Genomic DNA, 21,607 nt, shown 5'->3' with positions numbered 1-21,607 from the left:
CCAAAACTGGACACAGTACTCCAGATGAGGCCTCACCAATGTCGAATAGAGGGGAACGATCACGTCCCTCGATCTGCTGGCAATGCCCCTACTTATACATCCCAAAATGCCATTGGCCTTCTTGGCAACAAGGGCACACTGCTGACTCATATCCAGCTTCTCGTCCACTGTCACCCCTCGGTCCTTTTCCGCAGAACTGCTGCCTAGCCATTCGGTCCCTAGTCTGTAGCGGTGCATTGGATTCTTCCATCCTAAGTGCAGAACCCTGCACTTATCCTTATTGAACCTCATCAGATTTCTTTTGGCCCAATCCTCCAATTTGTCTAGGTCCTTCTGTATCCTATCCCTCCCCTCCAGCGTATCTACCACTCCTCCCAGTTTAGTATCATCCGCAAATTTGCTGAGAGTGCAATCCACACCATTTATGAAGATATTGAACAAAACCGGCCCCAGGACCGACCCTTGGGGCACTCCACTTGATACCGGCTGCCAACTAGACATGGAGCCATTGATCACTACCCGTTGAGCCCGACAATCTAGCCGGCTTTCTACCCACCTTATAGTGCATTCATCCAGCCCATACTTCCTTAACTTGCTGACAAGAATACTGTGGGAGACCGTGTCAAAAGCTTTGCTAAAGTCAAGATACAATACATCCACTGCTTTCCCTTCATCCACAGAACCAGTAATCTCATCATAAAAGGCAATTAGATTAGTCAGGCATGACCTTCCCTTGGTGAATCCATGCTGGCTGTTCCTGATCACTTTCCTCTCATGCAAGTGCTTCAGGATTGATTCTTTGAGGACCTGCTCCATGACTTGTAGATGAGCAGCATGGTTACCCCCCCTCAACATGGATGGGTGCTGCAAACATTCTGTAGGACGTGGGGCCAGAGTGTGTCTGGCTCAGTGTGGGTGTGCAGGCAGCAGAGACAGAACTGGAACCTTCTCTGCTCCTGACCAGTGCTCAGATGCAAACCCAGCTCTTGTACTCAGAAACGTGTGACAGGTCCTGATGAGGTCACAGTGGCTGTAGCATAGTGAGAAGGGAGGAGCTGGTAGTGTATTGCCCTCAGTGCCTCCAAACTGCCAGCAAAGGTGGTTCCATGGCAGGGGAACTGGATAGTGGATCCTGTGAAAGTCAGGAATAGGTACTTCTGTGACCTCTGCCACACTAGAAATCCTGGAGTAATTGTGCCCTTCTGCAGCATGGGGCTGCCTGGGAGCTCATGCTGGGGCAGTGAACTTCTCCATATCCCACCTTGCTGCTGTGGGCACAATCTAGTCCTTAATCCTTGGAATGGCTTAGGGTTTGCCAGTTGGGGTAAGGTGCCAAACCCTGTCAGTCCCCATCCCACTTTCGGCAGGAATTCTTAACTGGAATCAGTAAGGTGTACACAGCGCAAGTATTGTAGCTATTTGTACCACCAGCATTGCTATTGCATATAGTGATGGCTGAACAGGTGCCATGTGGCCTGGCTGTGCCTTCACCATGACAGGGGCAAACTGAGTGAGGGGCTGAACCTACATTGCAGGTTGTCTGTTGGAGGCATGGGGGAGGCACTCAGCACAAATACACTTTCACGTGCCTTTGTAACAACTCTTTCCCCCCTGCCTGCAAAAATTCTCAGCCTCTTCCTGCTTTTCTGGTGCTGTCCCAGAACACATCCCTCTGACACCACAGATATGAAAGGTTGGTATTCAAAACAAATAATCTGAAACTAGTATTTGATGTGAGAACATGCTGCAGTCTGGGATATCTTCAGCAAACTAAGAAGCAGAGAATTCCTCAGGGCAGGGAAAACCTATTTATAAAGGTAGGTTTCTGTGATGAATGTCCCTCAGCTGGGAAGGCACTGGGTCCCCAGGACCCGTGTATAAAGTTAGATGGTTTAGTTCTTTCTCACCTGAGACTAGGCCCCCAGCCTTCCTGTTTATCTGGCAGTCCAACACTGCATCCTGCCAAATAGAGGAGCCAGGTAGAAGGCTGGGGTGCAAGGCAAGGAGATGGCACAATGACAAGTCTGTAGTGTCAGCCTCAGACTGCAGATGGACGACGAGGGAACAAGGACACAGGCCACGGTGGGAGTGGCTGTTCTGTGGCACCTGTTGGTACAGATGTCCAGTGTTCTGGGAGGGCTGTGTGCAGGGCCCAAGGTCCCCATGGCCTGGCTGGTGGAACATACATCTGTGTGTGTGTTGATGGTGGGGGCTGGGCTGTAACATGTCAGTAGCCTGGGCACGCTATGTTGTGCAGACATGCCGTACGATGAATTCAGCATGGCTTTGGAGTGCGCCTTTAAGTAATAGCTCTGCTTTTCCGGAACAGGGGAATTCTCCTCCCAGCAAATCCATCAGTGATGGATAGCTTTTCAATAACAGGGAAAAGGAGGCTTAAAGATTCAGACAACATGTACAGCTATTCCCAGTAAGGGGCTGCTAGTGTGACTGCAGAGACTTTCAAATTAGTCACTGGTCTAACCTCTGGACCAGTCAACGGGTTGTTATCCTTCTGCAGCCTATGGAAATGGGTTTGGGCTCTGTCCGTGTCCTCGTGGATAAGAGTCCACATCACAGACCCCATTGCAGCTGGTACTGACTGGCCACCTTGCTTGCAATTGTAGCAGAGCGCCCAAGTAGTGAACAGATTTGGAGACTAAACTGTCTTTCCACAGATACCAGCCCCTCACCGCACCTTCACAGCAGGTTCATAGGGAGGGAAGCTGGTACAGCCACTGCTTTGTTCCGTATTTAGTCTGTGGACAAATAAGAAATTTGGCTCTAGATCTGTCAAGTCATCCCCTTTTTATGGGCACTGATCTGAAGCTTATTAAAATCGAGGGAAAGACTTGACAAGATATAGTTTAAAATAAAACTAACCATAACCACAGGCATCTTCCTCTAGGGGTGGCCTAAATTCTCATCTCAGTTACTCCCAGGTAAACCCCTTGCAGCCACTGGATTTACTGCAGATGTACGTGGGTGTAAATGAAAGCAGAATCTGAGTCGGTATCAGTAAAGGCTTGGAACTGCACCAGTAAATTTGTTCCCATAATTGTGGGTGACTACCCACAGAACCAAAAAGGGCCAGATCCCAGTGCGGAAATCAGTATAGTGGAGTTATGCCAACACTATGCATACACTAGCTGAGGTTCTGACCCAAGATGTCATGAATGGGGGGGATACTGAAGAATTCTGAAGGGCTCATTAGATGGCTAGAGAGTGTATTGAAAAGAGTAGCATTTCCTTCAATGGTATAAACACCTACGTGCACCCACTGTCTATGGCTCTTCCTTTCCTGTGGTCTTTGTAGCCTCTTCCTGGCTCACCCTTGTGGCTGTCATGGTGACAAATAACACAGATGAGAACAATAGCCAAATGTTGACTGAGAATACCACAGGGATGCTGAAATACACAAGTGAGGGCCATGCAGCAGGGGCTCTCCTGGGCTAATCTGATGAGAACAAAAATGCAATCGAATTGGCTATTAATTTGGATTACTGATATTTCCTTCTGCTCCCAAACATGCAGGATTGGTGAGGGAAGGAGGAATGCAAGGGGACTCTGAATTGCAGCTAGGTTATTATCACAAGGACTTCTATTCAAGAGCACTTTGTGGTTTTTGACCTCCTACAAGACATGACTGGAACAAGCAGCCTCTTGTTATCAGATGAAGCATGCATAGATGATTTTTGTTTCACTCATTTTAACCAATTCCACGCCGTCTACCTACATTTGAAGTTTAAAGAGCCGTTTGTTTTAATCAGATTTCACTAAAGAAAGGCAACTCTGCAGAATCCATTTGTAGGTCCCTTTTGGTCACTGAGTAGAATTATCCTCTGTTGAAATTCACATGTGCTGTGCAATGGAGTGGAGTAAATGGAGAGGAGAGAAGAGGAGCTCCAATGTAAAAAGCAAGAGAGACTCCTGAATCTGTCTCTTGCTCTCCAGCGTCTCAGGTGCTGATGGCTTTGGAAGTACTCTGAAGGCAAGAGGTGGAGCTCTCTGCAGCAGAAATGCTGCACCAGCCAACGTGTGTTTCATAATTTGCTTTCTTATGAAATGACATTTCCCTGAGCACATCCAATTTCTTGTCCCTGGCTCGTCTCCTTTTCACTCCTGAAATATGTTGAATAAGATAATTCCTCTCCTCTCTTGTATGGCTGTGTTTTCCTTCAGACCATCTTCAGGCAACAGCTTCTCTGCATGGCTTTGCACTACCAGTGCTTCACATGGGTTCTTCTTGCAGCTGGGAGAGGCCTTGATCAGGCTACACAGAACTCTAGAACTGTAAAATGTCTCACCGCCTATTTGTTAACAATTGCTATCTAAAATACTAGAGTAATTGGAAAATGTTCCTCTCATTCAGCTCTGAGGTTTAGAGAGACAACGCTATTGTGCTGTGCTGCTTCTCTTGCATGGCTGGGAGAGGGTCAAGTTTCTGGGTCATAGTTCACCTTAATAGCACTGCAGGGGATCTCTGGCCGTAGCTCTTCAGCATTGAGGAGCTGTCCATTGCCGCCCAGTGGCAAAGCACATGGGAGGCACACTGGGTTGGACTGTGCCCAGTGCTGAGCTCATGGTTGTGGAGTGCTTATCAGTAGCGCTAACAGAACAGGAAGATGAATGCTGCTGGGATGACTTCCAGGGGGCACTTGCGTCTGGCAGGTCAGCTTGCAGGAAGCTCTGCTGTCAGGGAGATTAGATAACTGACCAACATTCCACTCCCCCAACACACACATGCCAGTTCCTAGGGCCGTACAGTGCCATTCGAACTAGATCTAGGCATGGCACCAAAACCTTTGGGGGGGTTCATTTAATTTCCAGTATGTGGTATTGTGCGTAGGATATCCATGCCTTCTGGCACATGCTCTAGGCCCTGCATCCTTGCCTCCCTTTCAGATGAATATTGGGCCATAAATCACTGTGAAGAAGTCCTCCCTCTGCAGTGTGCCAAGTTGTCATTGTGCTGCAACTGCCTGACTGTGCGGCTTGGTCTAGTGATGTAACAGTAAAGCTGAGTCCGCACTGGAGAGGTGTGGAGTACTAGCCAGGGTCTGGGCCTCTTAGGGTGCTGTAACACACTTCAGAGAATCATAGAATATTAGGATTGGAAGAGACCTCAGGAGGTCATCTAGTCCAATCCCCGGCTCAAAGCAGGACCAATCCCCAACTAAATCATCCCAGCCAGGGCTTTGTCAAGCTGGGCCTTAAAAACCTCTAAGGATGGAGATTCTACCACCTCCTTAGGTAACCCATTCCAGTGCTTCACCACCCTTCTAGTAGAACAGAAACATCACACACATGCTCCCAGCAGGGCACAGAGGATCACACTGCTGTTTGGCTAGGACGTTCATTGAGCATGACTAACCACCATGTGGTCCTCTCATGTCGGGCTCCACTGGTGCAGTGTGGGTATGGGTGAGAATCAATGGCGTAATAGCCCCACTGGTATAGCTACACCTCCTACTTCTGTCCCACAATGCACCAGTCACTGCTTTGGTGATCTGTCTGGTCAGCTTTCTGCACTCTGCTGCACAGGGGTCAAGTGTGCTGGTAGCCATTTAACTGTAGAACTGTGGCTGATGTGAGATCAAAGCACATCTAGGGATGGATATGTGTTAAAGTCCCCCTGCTTCAAGAGTGAAGGTGGGGCACCACTTCCCCAGTCGCTGCACCCAATTCACCTTAGTGTAGTCTACACTCCCCAGCGCAGGAAGATGCAGAGGTGCTACTGCACCTGAACTAGGAAAGCTGCACAAACATAGAGAGAAACTCATCTCGGCTTCTAAACAGCATGCCTTTTGCCAGCCCCAACTCCCAACTTCACATGTGCGTGAAAATGACTGTTATCCCATCTTCGTGCAGGTGTAACATGGGGCAAGGTCGTGTCTCTCTATGCTGTGGCTGCTGGGCTGGCTGTGGACTGTGTCAGACAGGCCCAGCCAGCAATGGTGCATGCCATTGTGGACTGCCTGGGAGAGTTTGTCCGCAAGACCTTGGTGACGTGGCTGAAGAGGAGAGGAGGCTGGGTAAGAGGTGTTGAATTTCTCATGCTTGCTTTAAATTGTGAATGATTATGAGGATGTTCCTAGTGTTAGTGAAACCAAGAGTGATCCCTTAAGCTATAGCTAGGTTTTTGCAAGCTTCCCTGCCACTGCTCTGCCAACCGACTTCAGTTCTGACCTCCAGTAGTCTTGTTTACACCAGTACTGGCCTCAGCACAGCTTTGTTCCTACATCTCAGTCCTGTCTTGAAACAACTCCGGCTATTCTAATCCTCTACTTCCTGCGCCACTCTGATAGCCTAACTGCATCCTGCCTGCAAGTACCTTTTCTCTTCCAGTCCTGAGCCTCTCTGGTGCCACCTGCTAGTGGTCGTGAGAGCATGCAAACTGCAGGAGTCTTGTAACATGAACAACTGCTACTGGCCCCTTCGTTCAGTTTCTAGGAAAATTATTTAATCTGTAAGCTGCCTGCACGGTTCCAAAAGAGAAGGTTTAGAAAGTAAACATAACTTGTTTATGTAGCTATTAAAAACCTCTCACTTCATGCCCCAGCCCAGACCCAGCTTTGTGGTGCTACATGTATAACTAAATGTGTAACTCTCCCTGGTGTACCTGTGGACTGGTTCATTAGGCAAATGCCACTGTGTACACACTTTGTGGTGCTTATTAGTGATAAACATTGATAGGGCCCTGGAATGGCAGTCTGGAGACCTGGGTTCTGTTCCTGGCTCTGCTACTGAGCTGCTCTGTGGCCTTGAACAACTCAGTTTGCTGCTGTGCCTCAGTTTTCCCACCTGTCTGATGAGGACAATGGGGACTCTCCTGCCTTTGAGACCTACAGATGGAAAGCATTGTCAGAGAGATCATTTGTTCCCCATTCTGAGGGAAATTTTGACTTGTTTCATTCTGAATCAGAACAAAACCAAATTGTGAAATGTTGCAATTCCCGTGGAATAGGAACTCTGTTGTCAGACCAGTGCCAGCTACCTGCAGTCGATGTGAACAGACCCCTGCTTCTTTTCAATTCCCTGAGCCTAGCAGCCCTACATGAGGGGTCAGAGCCCCGGATGGTGCAATTAGTGGAGTTCCATTGAATTTGATGAAGCTAGGCTGATTTATACTAGCTGCTGGTCCCTTATTTTAAAAACTAGGAGCTACAAGTCTGACACACCAAACTAATATATTGTAACTGCTGCCTGCACTCCGGGTTGCAGGCTGTCTCTGACATGCGCTTGTCAGCGAGTAGCTGACCCTGGGCTGGAGGAAGGTGACACTTCCCTTTCGAAGTGCAAAAATGGTTTCTTCTGAGCAGTGGACTGCTGCCAATCCTCTCTTTGAGGCTGCACTTGTTTCCCTGAGTGTTCTTCACCTTGACCTGGGCATTTCTGTGGGCGACGTCCCAGCCCTGCTCACAAACTGGCCAAAACGAAATGGCTGTTCCAGGAGGGCCATTAATCTGCTGCCTGCCTTGCCCTGCCCTTCATTTGTCTTGGCACTGAATCCAAGTTTCCCCTGTGCACCCGCCTCCTGTTTCACACGCACACACCAGGGATGGGGCTGCCAAGGGGGGCCACTGTACTCTGTGCTGGTACAGGAAAGCCCGTATGGAGACCTCGACTGAAAGACTGCAGCAGGCAGCCAGCTCCCACGCTCCCCCTTCATTGGGGGAAAACAGTAATTAACCCTTTAGGGTGTCATCCCACATGGGAAGAGTTCACAGCCTCAGGAATCACCTCCAGCAGGAGTCTCTTCACAATGAAAATCCCCACGGAATATAACAAATTCCAGTTGCTACAAACTAGTAACAGTAGAATCATAGAATATCAGGGTTGGAAGGGACCTCAGGAGGTCATCTAGTCCAACCCCCTGCTCAAAGCAGGACCAATCCCCAACTAAATCATCCCTCCAGGGCTTTGTCAAACCTGATCTTAAAAACCCTCAAAGGAAGGAGATTCCACCACCTCCCTAGCTAACACATTCCAGTGCTTCACCACCCTTCTAGTGAAAAAGTTTTTCCTAATATCCAACCTAAACCTCCCCCACTGCAACTTGAGGCCATTACTCCTTGTTCTGTCATCTGCTACCAGTGAGAACAGTCTAGATCCATCCTCTTTGGAACCCCCTTTCAGATAGTTGAAAGCAGCTATCAAATCCCCCCTCATTCTTCTCTTCCACAGACTAAACAATCCCAGTTCCCTCAGCCTCTCCTCATAACTCATGTGTTCCAGTCCCCTAATCATTTACTTCTCTTCCCAGTTTAGTGTCATCTGCAAACTTGCTGAGGGTGCAATCCACACCATCCTCCAGATCATTAATGAAGATATTGAACAAAACCGGCCCCAGGACCGACCCTTGGGGCACTCCGCTTGATACCGGCTGCCAGCTACACATGGAGCCATTGATCACTACCCGTTGAGCCCACGATCTAGCCAGCTTTCTATCCACCTTATAGTCCATTCATCCAGCCCATACTTCTTTAACTTGCTGGCAAGAATACTGTGGGAGACCGTGTCAAATCTTTGCTAAAGTCAAGGAATAATACATCCACTGCTTTCCCCTCATCCACAGAGCCAGTTATCTCGTCATAGAAGGCAGTTAGTCAGGCATGACTTGTCCTTGGTGAATCCATGCTGACTGTTCCTGATCACTTTCCTCTTCTCTAAGTGCTTCAGAATTGATTCCTTGAGGACCTGCTCCATGATTTTTCCAGGGACTGAGGTGAGGCTGACTGGCCAGTAGTTCCCAGGATCCTCCTCCTTCCCTTTTTAAAAGATGGGCACTACATTAGCCTTTTTCCATTCACCCGGGACCTCCCCCGATTGGCATGAGTTTTCAAACATAATGGCCAATGGCTCTGCAATCACATCCGCCAACTCCTATAGCACTCTCAGATGCAGCACATCCGTCTCCATGGACTTCTGCTCGTCCAGCTTTTCTAAATAGTCCCAAACCACTTCTTTTTCCACAGAGGGCTGGTCACCTCCTCCCCATGCTGTGCTGCCCAGGGCAGTAGTCTGGGAGCTGATCTTGTTTGTGAAGACAGAGGCAAAAAAAGCATTGAGTACATTAGCTTTTTCCACGTCCTCCGTCACTAGGTTGCCTCCATCATTCAGTAAGGGGCCCACACTTTCCTTACTTTCTTCTTGTTGCTAACATACCTGAAGAAACCCTTCTTGTTATTCTTAACATCTCTTGCTAGCTGCAACTCTAGGTGTGATTTGGCCTTCCTGATTTCACTCCTGCATGTCTGAGCAATATTTTTATACTCTTCCCTGGTCATTTGTCCAATCTTCCACTTCTTGTCAGCTTCTTTTTTGTGTTTAAGATCAGCAAGGATTTCACTGTTAAGCCAAGCTGGTCGCCTGCCATATTTACTATTCTTTCTACACATCGGGATGGTTTGTCCCTGTAACCTCAGTAAGGATTCTTTAAAATACAACAAGCTTTCCTGGACTCCTTTCCCCCTCATGTTATTCTCCCAGGGGATCCTGTCCATCAGTTCCCTGAGGGAGTCAAACTCTGCTTTTCTGAAGTCCAGGGTTCGTATTCTGCTGCTCTCCTTTCTTCCTTGTGTCAGGATCCTGAACTCGATCATCTCATGGTCACTGCCTCCCAGGTTCCCATCCACTTTTGCTTCCCCTACTAATTCTTCCCGGTTTGTCAAGAAGATCTCTGCCCCTAGTTGGTTCCTCCAGCACGTGCACCAGGAAATTGTCCCCTACACTTTCCAAAAACTTCCTGGATTGCCTGTGCACCACTGTATTGGTTTCCCAGCAGATATCAGGGTGATTGAAGTCTCCCATGAGAACCAGGGCCTGCGATCTAGTAACTTCCGTTAATTGCCAGAAGAAAGGCTCGTCCACCTCATACCCCTGGTCTGGTGGTCTATAGCAGACTCCCACCACGACATCACCCTTGTTGCTCACACTTCTAATCTTAATCCAGAGACTCTCAGGTTTTTCTGGAGTTTCATACCAGAGCTCTGAGCAGTAAAGAAGAGCAAGTTGCTAAACAATGTTTGCTGAATAGCAGTAAGCCAGCGAAGTGCTGTCACAATGGCTTATCGGAGCCCAGCGCTACTGAAATAATGATTTCATTAACAGCTTTGAAACTCTCATTTCCGATGCTTTATCAGGTAAACGTTGGTTAATTTAACACTTGGCTGAAGTGCTGTTAACCAAATAATGTTTGGAAAAAAGCAGGCACCTTCCAACTTTGAAACGTTTGGCTTTCCAGTGCTTTGGACTGGGAAAGCAAGTTCTTTCAGGCCAAGCAGGCCTCAGACATGTAGGGGTCCCTGATGGGAAGAGTTATTAACAAGGGGGTCTGTGAGTGAGGCAATGGTTCCATCCATTGACTGGAGATACAGACCAATGATGTTTCCACCAATGCACTGATTTGTAGACTAGATGGTATTCTCAGTTAGTTGTGCTGATTGGTAACTTACTCCAAGAGTAACCCTGGCAGAAATGGGCCCTCAGTTGATATGTACTTAGAGTATGCAGTGTAGTGTTGGCCCCAGGATGTTAGAGAGACAAGGTAGGTCTGATAAACGACATTGCCTCATCCACCTTATCTCTCCAGTTGCCTTAGAGTGGCAGATTCAGGCCCTTAGTAATCTAAATAATTCAGATTAATTGCAACGATCTTTCTGCTCCTGACAGATGTGTAAATGTCACCTTGTTGAAGAGCCATAGATACACACAGATAGCATTGCTGCATCCAGAAGGATTATATAACAACGGAGGTGGGGGGCACACACTTCATTGTTCATTGCACACACCAAGGACACCCTACTTCCCTCCCAGTCCCCATTGCAGGGGCTCTGTGTGTGTCCCCCTGCTTTCCCCCTGTGCCAGGTGTTCTGTATTCCCCCCTGTAGGGAGTCAGGGTGACTTCCCTCCGAACCAGAGGGTAAAGAGCCACCCTCTCAGCCTGAGTGGGCGGGGCCAGACCAAGCTTACACCAATCCCCGGAAGGGGAGGGGTGGGACAGGAAGTACAAAGGGCGGGGCCCTTTGCCCAGTGAGGAGAGCACCAGGGAGGGAGGGAGACACAGGCTGCTGGCTGCTCCCTCGCGATCCTGCTGCCGACCCCGGGGAGGCCCTGGGCCAGGAGCAACCTGACCGGGAGGAAGGCCTGTGGCGACCAGGACTGCCAGCCGCTGAGTACCCAGAGGACCTGGAGGGGCCTGGCTGTAGCCCGGGCCAGTGTGAGTCCGACACAGAGTGGGAGCTGGAGCTGCCAGCAGCGGAATACCCGGACGAGCTGGAGGGACTAGAGAGACCCGCTTGAGAGACAGGGTAGGAAGTAGCCCAGGGACAGAACTGCTCCGTGGGGTGGATGTGTTTGGTCAGCGGGCGCGGATGGCCCCCCGCTGACCCAGCGGCAGGACCTTCGCCTCCCGCCACCATGAGAGCCCTGGGCTGGAACGCAGTGGAGTTGAGTGGGCCTGCGTTCCCCTACCCCGGCCAACCTGCCTTGGGTAGCAGAACTGTGCGCCACAAACCCATACCGGCGCTCCCCTGTCTGAGGGGCGCGCTGCAGACTCATACCGGTGCTCCCCTGCCTGAGGGGCGTGCTGCAGACTCATACCGGTGCTTCCCTACCAGTGCTCCCCTGCCTGCGGGGCACGCTACAGACTCATACCGGCGCTTCCCTACCAGCGCTCCCCTGCCTGAGGGGCGCGCTACAGACTCGTGCCAGCGCTCCCCTGCCTGAGGGGCGTGCTACAGACTCATACGGGTTTCAGTTGGGTTTCAGGAAAAGGTCTACCCACCGGGCGCCGGGCCGTGGCCCAGGAACTGAAGGACGCAGATACCTGATGGCTCCAACCTGAGCGTCGAACAGCAGCTGAGGTGACGGAACAGGTCATCCTCGAACAATTCGTGCACATCCTCCCGCCCCAGGGGAGGGCTTGGGTGTTGCGGCACCGGCCACAAAGTCTGAGCATGGCCGTCGCGCTTATGGAGGACTTTCTCAAGGCAGAGGCCCCGATAGGACCGGCCGCCCGCCCCCCAAACCCTGGACCCAATGCACAGAAACTTGAAAAGAGGGGGCCCACCTCCCAAACCAACGCACCCCACCGTACCCAACGACCAGATGGCGGCAGGACCGAGTTTTCCCGACGTCCCGAGTCCACACCACTCTCTGGCCCTGGACGTTAACCCGACCACTGGGCCCCAGCCAACTCTGCAGCCCCACTGGTGCCCCCATGTGGCCGGCGCGCCCAGAGGTAGGACCTTGTTTCCGATGTGGCGAGTACTGTCATCTGCAACGGGGCTGTCCTGCGATGGACTGCAACTTTGGCCTGGTGTGCACCGGGGAGCGACGGACCCGTCTGCCCTCTGTGGTCAAACTGACAGCTCCCATGGAAGTCGCCGGGGTCCCCGTGGTGGGTCTAGTTGATTCGAGCTGTGGGCAGACCCTTGTCCGCCAGGCGCTCTTCTCGGACACCAAGCGGACCATTGGGGAAGTACGGATTCAGTGCATCCACGGAGAAGTAAAATCATACCCCACGGTTCGGGTCCCCATCACGGTGAACGGAGCAACTCAGTTAATGAATGTGGTGGTGGCGTCATCCCTCGCCTATCCAGTGATCCTGGGCCGTGACTGGCCAGACCTCGCTGAGGTGCTCCAATCCCTACCCACCAAAGAGACGTTCGAGGGAGCCCCGCCTGAGAGGAAGACAGGACCTGACTCGAGCTCCGACCCTGAGCTGACCCAGGTCTCACCCCCGGGCAGGATGGTCTGGAAATGGCTGGTCCCCCTCCTGACCTGGTGGACTTTAGCTGGGATCAAAGGGAGGACCCTACGCTCCGGTTTGCCTATGAGCAGCTGGCCCAGGTGGTGAGGTCATGGAGGTGCGGCGCACCACCCAATGGCCCAGGTTTGAACTCAACCACGAGAGGCTCTACCGCCTTGACCGAGACCCCCAGGCTCAAGAGGTCCGGACCCAACTCGTGGTCCCCCGCATTCATCGTCGGGCTGTCCTGAAGCTTGCACATGACATCCCGGCTGCCGGCCATTTAGGGCAGGAAAAAACTGTGGCCAGGGTCCTGGCCAGGGTCTTCTGGCCCGGTGTCCACCGTGAGGTGAAGGATTACTGTGTGTCGTGCCCGGACTGCCAACATGCAGCTCCGGCAGGGGTACGGAAGGCCCCCCTGGTCCCTTTACCAGTCGTAGGTGTACCATTTGAGCAGGTAGCAATGGACCTGGTCGGGCCTTTTCCAAAAAATAAGGCGGGCCATCAATACATCCTCGTCCTGATGGACTACGCCACCCACTTCCGCGAGGCCGTCCCCTTAAGAAGTATCACAGCCCGCACTATCGCTGCGGAGCTCGTGAAGATCTTTGCAAGGGTGGGCCTCCCACGGGAGATACTCACTGATCAAGGGACCAATTTCACATCTAAGCTGTTCCGTCAGGTATGTGCCCTATTGGGGATTAACAAATTGCAGACCTCGGTCTACCATCCCCAGACTGACGGATTGGTCGAACAGTTTAACCGGACCCTGAAGGAAATGTTGCGGCATTTCCCCACCCAGGACCTCTGCCAGTGGGACCAGCTGCTCCCTTCTTTACTACTGGCAATTTGAGAAGTCCCCCAGGCATCCACGAAGTTCTCCCCGTTTGAGCTCCTCTATGGGCGGTGACCCCGCGGGGTGTTGGACCTCTTGAAGGAGACTTGGGAACACAACCCGTCTGCAACACAGGGTCTCTTGCAATACGGCTTACAACTGCAGGGGCAGCTGGTGCGGGCGGGCGAGCTCGCCAGGGAGAACTTAAACACAGCCCAAAGAGCCCAGGAGCAGCACTACAATCGGGGCGCCCAGGCTCGATCATTTGGGCCAGGAGACCGAGTACTCCTCCTGCTTCCCTCGGAGGAATCAAAACTTTTTGCCCTCTGGCCGGGTCCGTATGAGGTCTTCTGCCAGGTAGGGCCTGTCACCTACAAAATTCGGCAACCTGGTTACCGTAAGGAAAAGCAGATTTATCACGTAAATCTCCTAAAACCCTGGCAGGACCGGGAAGGGCTCCTAGTTGCCCCATATCCCCCTGAACCGGACCTGGGGCCCCAACCGCCTGAGGAGTTGGATAATGGTGAGCCCCAGCTAGTAGAGACACTCACAGTCGAGCAGCAAGAGCAGGCACTCTGCTTAGTAAGGGCATTCCCCAAGACATTCACCATGAAACCCGGGTGGACTACGCTCACCTACCATGTGATCCAGATGGAACCCGGGGTGGTGGTCCGAGATCACATTGCCTAGGCGAATGCGGGAGGCCGTAGAGGAGGAAGTCCAGGCGATGTTGGATCTGGGTGTTATTGAGCGCTCCCAGAGTGAGTGGCGGAGCCCCGTCATCCTCGTAAAAAAGCCAGATGGGAGCCAGCGGTTTTGCATTGACTTCCGGAGGGTAAACGCTATTTCAAAATTTGATGCCTATCCAATGCCCCGCGTCGATGAACTCCTCGACCGGCTCAGGGAGGCCTGTTATATCACCACTTTAGATCTCACCAAGGGGTACTGGCAGATCCCCTTGGATCTCAGGTCCAAGGAGAAGACCGCATTTGCCACCCCTTCAGGGTTATACCATTTCACCCGGATGCCTTTCGGCCTACATGGGGCCCCAGCAACCTTCCAGCGTTTGATGGACCGGGTGTTGCAACCACACACGAAGTACGCTGTGGCCTACCTGGACGATGTGGTCATCTATGGCAATAACTGGGAGGAGCATCTTAACCAAGCACAGCTGGGCTTATGGCCAATCCAAAAAAATGCCGAATCGGGCGGGAGGAAACCACTTACCTGGGGTACACCTTGGGCCAGGGACAGGTCCGCCCCCTCATCGGGAAAGTCCAAGCACTCCAGGAATGTCCGGCGCCGACCATGAAGAGGCAGGTGCGTCAATTCTTGGGCTTAGCTGGTTATTACTGGCGGTTTGTACCCCAAACATTCGCAAGCATTAGGGCCCCGCTAACGGAGCTCCTGACCAAGGACAATCCCCGCCGGGTGCATTGGTCCAACGAGTGCGAGACGGCCTTTTGAACTATCAAAGAACGGCTGTGTAGCGATCCAGTACTCTTCAGCCCTGACTTTCATCGTGACTTTATCGTTCAGACTGATGCCTCAGGTGTAGGGCTTGGGGCAGTCCTCTCACAGGAGGTGGATGGGGAGGAACACCCTATTGTTTACCTCAGTTGGAAGCTGTTCCCCAGAGAATGGAACTACTCCGTTGTGGAGAAAGAGGCCCTAGCCGTTAAGTGTGCAGTCGATGCTCTCCGCTACTACATCCTCGGGGCCCCCTTTATACTGGTTACGGACCACGCACCCCTGAAGTGGCTTAATAAGATGGACAATAATGCCAGGCTAATGCGGTGGTATCTAGCTCTGCAGCCCTATGCCTTCACGATTCACCATCAGGCGGGACCAGACAACGCCAATGCAGATTTCCTATCCCGCCTCTGAGAGGGTGAGGATGCCAGCTCCGAAGATCGGGAGCTGGATTTGAGGGGTAGGGTACATAGGGAGTAAGGGTGACTTCCCTCTGAACCAGAGGGTAAAGAGCCACCCTCTCAGCCTGAGTGGGCAGGGCCAGACCAAGCTTACGCCAATCCCCGGAAGGGGAGGGGTGGGACAGGAAGTACAAAGGGCGGGGCCCTTTGCCCAGTGAGGAGAGCACCAAGGAGGGAGACAGACACAGGTTGCTGGCTGCTCCCTTGCGATCCTGCTGCTGACACAGGGGAGGCCCTGGGCCAGGAGGAACCTGACCGGGAGGAAGGCCTGTGGCGACCAGGACTGTCAGCCGCTGAGTACCCGGAGGACCTGGAAGGGCCCGGTTGTAGCCCGGGCCAGTGTGAGTCCGACACAGAGTGGGAGCTGGAGCTACCAGCAGCAGAATACCCGGACGAGCTGGAGGGACCGGAGAGACCCACTTGAGAGACAGGGTAGGAAGTAGCCCAGGGGCAGAACTGCACCGTGGGGTGGATGTGTTTGGTCAGCGGGCGCGGATGGCCCCCCGCTGACCCACTGGCGGGACCTTCATCTCCCGCCACTGTCAGGGCCCTGGGCTGGAACGCAGTGGAGTTGAGTGGGCCTGCGTTCCCCTACCCCGGCCAACCTGCCTTGGGTAGCAGAACTGTGCGCCACAAACCCATACCGGCGCTCCCCTGCCTGAGGGGCGCGCTGCAGACTCATACCGGCGCTCCCCTGCCTGAGGGGCGCGCTGCAGACTCATACCGGCGCTCCCCTGCCTGAGGGGCGCGCTGCAGACTCATACCGGCGCTTCCCTGCCTGAGGGGCGCGCTGCAGACTCATACCGGCGCTCCCCTGCCTGAGGGGCGCGCTGCAGACTCCGGCTGGCACACCTTCCCCACTAATTCCCCAGCACCCAAAAGGTGTGACTAAGGCCTGCCAGTGGGACCATAGCTCTCCACCGCCTCCTAGGGGCTCGGAGGACCAACTGAAACCTTCACACCCCCATACCCTCTTATTCCCTCCTTCCTCCCATTCCAAGGCCTCTTGGTGTTCCTCACCCCCTGCCCCATTTTTATTTATTTTCTTTCTGTCAGAGAGAAGTCATTCATGGTGTCACCATTTTAAATTCAATTGGGATGGACAGAGCTGAGATGGGGGTAGGTATTGCTATACTGGAAGGTGTTAATGGCTCCCATCAACTGGTTCTTAGATCTCTAAGCAGTTACATAGGTGGCTGATGTTGTGCTCTGCTAATCAGATGTCAGGAGCGCTAAGTGTCCCCCCCCCTTTCCCCTTCCTGGTTCTTCAATTTCACCAAAATCAATAGACTTCTGCCCATTGATACCAAGACCATTCCATGCAATTTTGAAGTTGATGAGATGGGGCATTCAAAAGCTCTCTCTTTACAGCCAGACAAACAAAGAAATGCCATCATGTTGAGTGTAAGACCTCACTTTGCATGGCCTATTAGCCCCATCTTGGAATGTAGATTTCTCACAATGCTGCACCAAGGTTACTGTTGGCACACTAGCTCTGATTTTCCTAACTCTTATAACATCAGGCACAGATGACATTAATGTAGGGGTTTGCATATACCTTTACATTGTTTGGGATAGTTCGTATCACAGTTCCCCATGAAGGGGTCAACTCTGCTCCCACTGATGTCACTGCCTCAACAAGCAGTGCCTTCAATCGGTGCAAGCCCTACATCAACCCCTGCTCACCAGAGCTCCCTGTTAGAGAATTGGGATGCTCTAGGAATGGACTGAAGGGCGTATGAAAAACTGAGGTAATCCTAAACCTGGGAGGCCAGGCTACTGGGCAAGGTAGGAGTGTGGTTATAACATAATACTTTACTTTTCTACACTGCCTTCCATCTAAGAGGCTCAGACAGCTCTTCAAACAGTAATAAATTAAAACTCACAATACTTCCATGAGCTCTGTCAGCATTAGCCTCATTTTACAGATGGGGAACTAGAGGCACAGAATAAGGCCCAAACTTCCCACTAGCTTTAGGTGACCAAGTTGAGATGCACATAGGGGCTCATTTTCAAAGGTGTTGAGCATCTGAAGCCCCCAAAGACTAAGACTGTAGCATTATGAGAAAATACTGGACTTGGGCATAAATTGGGCATCCCAAAATCTGTGGCCATGTCTGCAACCACTTGGGACATGTTAATTTGCTAAAGGTCACCAGGAAATCTGTGGCAGAAGCAGAAAGAGAATCCAGATCTTCTGACTCAGTTCACAAAGCCAGCTATTTTGCATTGCTGGGACAATCTACAGTTGGGTTTTTTCTCCAAAGATGCAGTTTTCTGTGCAACTCAGTCCTGTTCATTCCTGCCCTCTAAAGGTTTTCCACCCTCACCTTTTCAGTGCCAGAAGATATCCCTTCTAACACGAATTTGCTGTTAGGTTGGTTCCTCCTCTTGCCCTCTCCCTTTCAGGCTAGCTTACATTCCCCTAACTACTTAAGGATCACTCTGGGCAGCTGGTTTTGAGGTCAGCCCACATGTCTAGGAGGCATCTGTGCTAATGCACACGTCAACAAATAAAGCTTAAGCCGGGGGGGTTGATTTGGCCAACTGAGATCCAAATAAAACGTTAAGGCAAGAGAAAAAGTAAAAGCAATCTGAGCTGAAATTAAACAGCCCGATCTTTGGGCAGAATCTGGTTGTTACTAAGGAGGCAGGAAGGTAGGTGAAGAGGGTATCCTTTTTGAAAGGGGAGAGAGTTTATTTTGCTGTCACATGAGCTGAATGTTCAGCAACCCAGTTGGAAGACAGTGTGAATGAAGATGGTGCAGAATAATATGAATAAATCTTTCAGAGCTCGCTAGTGCCTTCAGGCATCATTTAACAGCTTACAGGGGGTGGCAATGCCAGAGATGGTGCTCATAGCACTCGTTGCTGCAAGGAGGCACCACAGGGGAAATGGTGTAATATTGCTGGCTGGGGGCAGCGGTGGGCCAGTCCCAGCTTCACCCAGCAGGAGGCATGGTGTGAGACAGTCTTCGAGGCCAGGATGTGCCATTGGAGGTGGTAGGGGAGAGTGTGGTTCTGTGTGTTCTGATGATCTGTTTCCTTCTCCTTAGGCAGACATCACAAAATGTGTGGTGAATACTGATCCCAGCCTTCGCTCCCATTGGCTTGTGGCTGCCATTTGTAGCTTTGGTCACTTCCTGAAGGCCATCTTCTTTGTGCTGTTACCAGAGAGATGATTCCAGTCACCAAATGTGGCCCCAAGCCCCAGCTCCTCCCACACCCAGAAGCAACAATAACCATAGACCTGTCTGATGCTGAAGAAGAGGAAGAGAAGAGAGGCTGGGATCAACAGAAACATTTCTCTCCTCTCCCTTCAGCAGGGAGCAGCTATCCAACTGTAAACATCCTTTTCTCTGTGACAGGAGGATCCAGAGTAATCCTTTGAAGCCCTTGTTTTTCCCAGGGCAGACTGATGGGCTAATCTCTTACTAGTGTGTGATATGGATATTCATACATGTATTTATTTTCTGGTCATGTCACACAGTTGCACTTCTGTACCAGGGGGACATGGAGATGGTATCAGAGGGAAAAATGTGCCCCTCACTTGAAAAATGGATTGTCCCTTTAAGTCCCCTTTGTTAGGCTCTTCTCAGTATATCAGTGGCTAATGCAGTCTTCAACTTTGTACCCAAGCCTGACTGTTGTGCCCTTGTGCATGGTACATTGTGGTTGAGGGGATACCTTTGTAGGCTGTGAAGTGGTGGATTATTGACTGAGCTGCCCTCTTCAGCTGATGCCCCTGCTAAAGTAATTTACAAACCAGTTGTGACTTTGGGAGTGTAAGGACTACCAGAACAACTCAATCTGGGGGATACAGCATGCTTTAACTGACCAACTTACTGTATTGTAACAAGTAATTGTAAAGGGGACAGCAGGGGCAGAGACTGTTTAGAAATCAATCAGTGTGATTTACACAGGTGAACAAAATGATGGGAGCAAAGCATCAATTCTCACATGACAGCTTTGTCTGAGCATTATAGAAGGAGATTCAGATGGAGCCAAAGAACAAGAGCATGTAAGTACAATGTGGGGTGGGGGGAATGTGGAGAAAAGTCACAAGTGAGCAGCATGATGTGAGTGGGAAAAACTGTATTGAGTGTGACAAATGTTTCTCCTTTAGCAAATTATAAATTCTGACTTGCAATTTTCTCTTGTGGTAGATAATAAAAATAGATGGAGTTTGGCTTCTGTGAACTAATGTGGTGTTTTTTAAACAAATACAAGAACAGTCTAAAGTGGTGTAGAGAGAGAGAGACATACACACAGGTCAGGTCACTGCTGGTGAAAAAGGGTATTTAACATGTTAAAACTACAATTTGCCTTGTCTGCACTGGGATATTAATACATTAGCTGGGTGAAGTAAATGCTGAGCTCCCCTCTGTGGTTTACCCACAGCCAGCTAACCTGTTAAAACTACAGCTTGCCTGGTTCAACTCACATTAGTTAACACATCTTAAAAAATATCTCTGTCTCCAAAGGCATAATGGCTGAGTAGCCTCAGCTGAGCTGCACTGACAACAGATTAGTCCTGGGTCAAGATCCTGCCAGCTGCCTTGCTCCTAAGGTTAGACCTACTCAGAAAACCAGTTTCTCTGGAGTAGGAACATGCATGAATATTGGGGAGGTGGATATCTTTACCCTATATTTATATGGGGAAAAACAGCATTTTCCCTTCTGAAGGTGTGAAAGCTCATGGAGCTTTGGGCTTAAGAAAGCAAACAGCCTTCTTCTGGCTGCCTCCACATTAATAATAATTAATAAAAAAACAAACAAAAAAAAACAGTAACCCACATCACACCCCTTCTACTGAATCTGCATAAGCCTTGTTTACACTGGAAAGGGTTTGCAGGTAGAACTATACCAGAATCCCTCCCAGTGTAGACATTGCACTCCAGCAAGACTTCTTTTGCACTACACGTTATACCAATTCCCCCCAGCAAGACATGGACAAAAGGACTTTTTTTGCTGAAATCACGACATGTACACTAGGGTTATTGCCAGCAGAACTGTGTCAGTTAGGGATGTGATTATTTTTTCACATTCCTAACAGGCAGCTATGCCAGCAAAATTTTTAAATGTAGACCTGGCCTAGGATTGTCATAGATCGAGCTAGCTAACACTTCAGGACTGGTCTAAATGTCGTTTTTGTATTGCTAGAATTGTCTGTTCAGAAGTAGATCTAGTTAAGGCAGTACAATGCCTTAGTGTGAAGACCGTTCTACTGGTATAAAGTGCTTATCAGTATAGCTTATTCCTTAAATGTACAGTAAACTTTGGTTTCTAAACCAAAGAGTTAGAATGGTACAAAATCTGTAGACCAGTTCCACGTCACTAGTAATACCTATACTAGCCGCCAGGCTTTATCTCAACTAATTTAGCATATCGTAAAATACAACCTGCCTTTTTTTTTGTCTTGACTGGCATTTTAGTCTACGTGTGGGTTAATCAAACTAGCTAACCCAATCCAGTGCTGCACCATTAAATCTTTGTCTAGATTAGGATTTAGAAGCTGCTTTGAATTACAATGCTGCAGGCTACAAATGTGTTGTAAGTAAAGCACTAGCACTAAGGGAGAATGCACGAAATTAAGGCACTTGATGAGTTAAATGCACCAATTAAGGCAGTATAACAAAAAGATAAGAATAAACAAACAAACAAGCATTGCTCAAGAGGAGTGTGTGTGTGGGGGGGTTATATATACAGGCAGCCAGTGATTAAAACAGGAAACACTACTGATAGTGAAGTGATACAGAAAGGTATTCTACTAATCTTGTTTTGAGAAGAGCTCCAGAAAGGATTTGGGTTTTTTTTGATCACCTGTATCTAAAAACTGCCTTTGTGCGTACAATACGTCTTCTATTAAAGTCCATAGAGGGCCCCCGCCATGGGACTATAGGCAGCACTTGCCCCTGCAAGAGGAGTTTTTTTGACAGAGGCAGACATAAGAGGAGCATCTTCTTGGAGAAAGCTGTGAAAATTCACTCTGGGGAGGAAAATCTGGTTTTGCAGTTTATAGGGAATTTGTAAAGGTGGTTTCCCTGAACTCTAATCCTTGAAGTAGTGGACTGTGACTTTACGATC

General features: G+C 50.3%; 1 protein-coding gene across 1 annotated transcript in view; it reads left to right on the top strand.

Annotated features, from left to right (window-relative positions):
* Positions 1-19,891, top strand: part of BOK (BCL2 family apoptosis regulator BOK) — a 39,587-nt gene extending 19,696 nt beyond the window's left edge. The window contains exons 4-5 of the mRNA XM_073360433.1: positions 5,869-6,032; positions 18,577-19,891. Of these exons, the coding sequence (XP_073216534.1) occupies positions 5,869-6,032; positions 18,577-18,702 (290 nt within the window). The 3' untranslated portion in view covers positions 18,703-19,891. The remainder of the gene's footprint in view (positions 1-5,868; positions 6,033-18,576) is intronic.
* Positions 19,892-21,607: the final 1,716 nt, after the last annotated feature.

Source organism: Lepidochelys kempii, chromosome 9, assembly GCF_965140265.1.
Source record: "Lepidochelys kempii isolate rLepKem1 chromosome 9, rLepKem1.hap2, whole genome shotgun sequence".
NCBI classification, from domain to species: Eukaryota; Metazoa; Chordata; order Testudines; family Cheloniidae; genus Lepidochelys; species Lepidochelys kempii.
The sequence above is the reverse complement of the archived record's forward strand: the minus strand, read 5'-3'. Positions and strand labels throughout refer to the sequence as shown.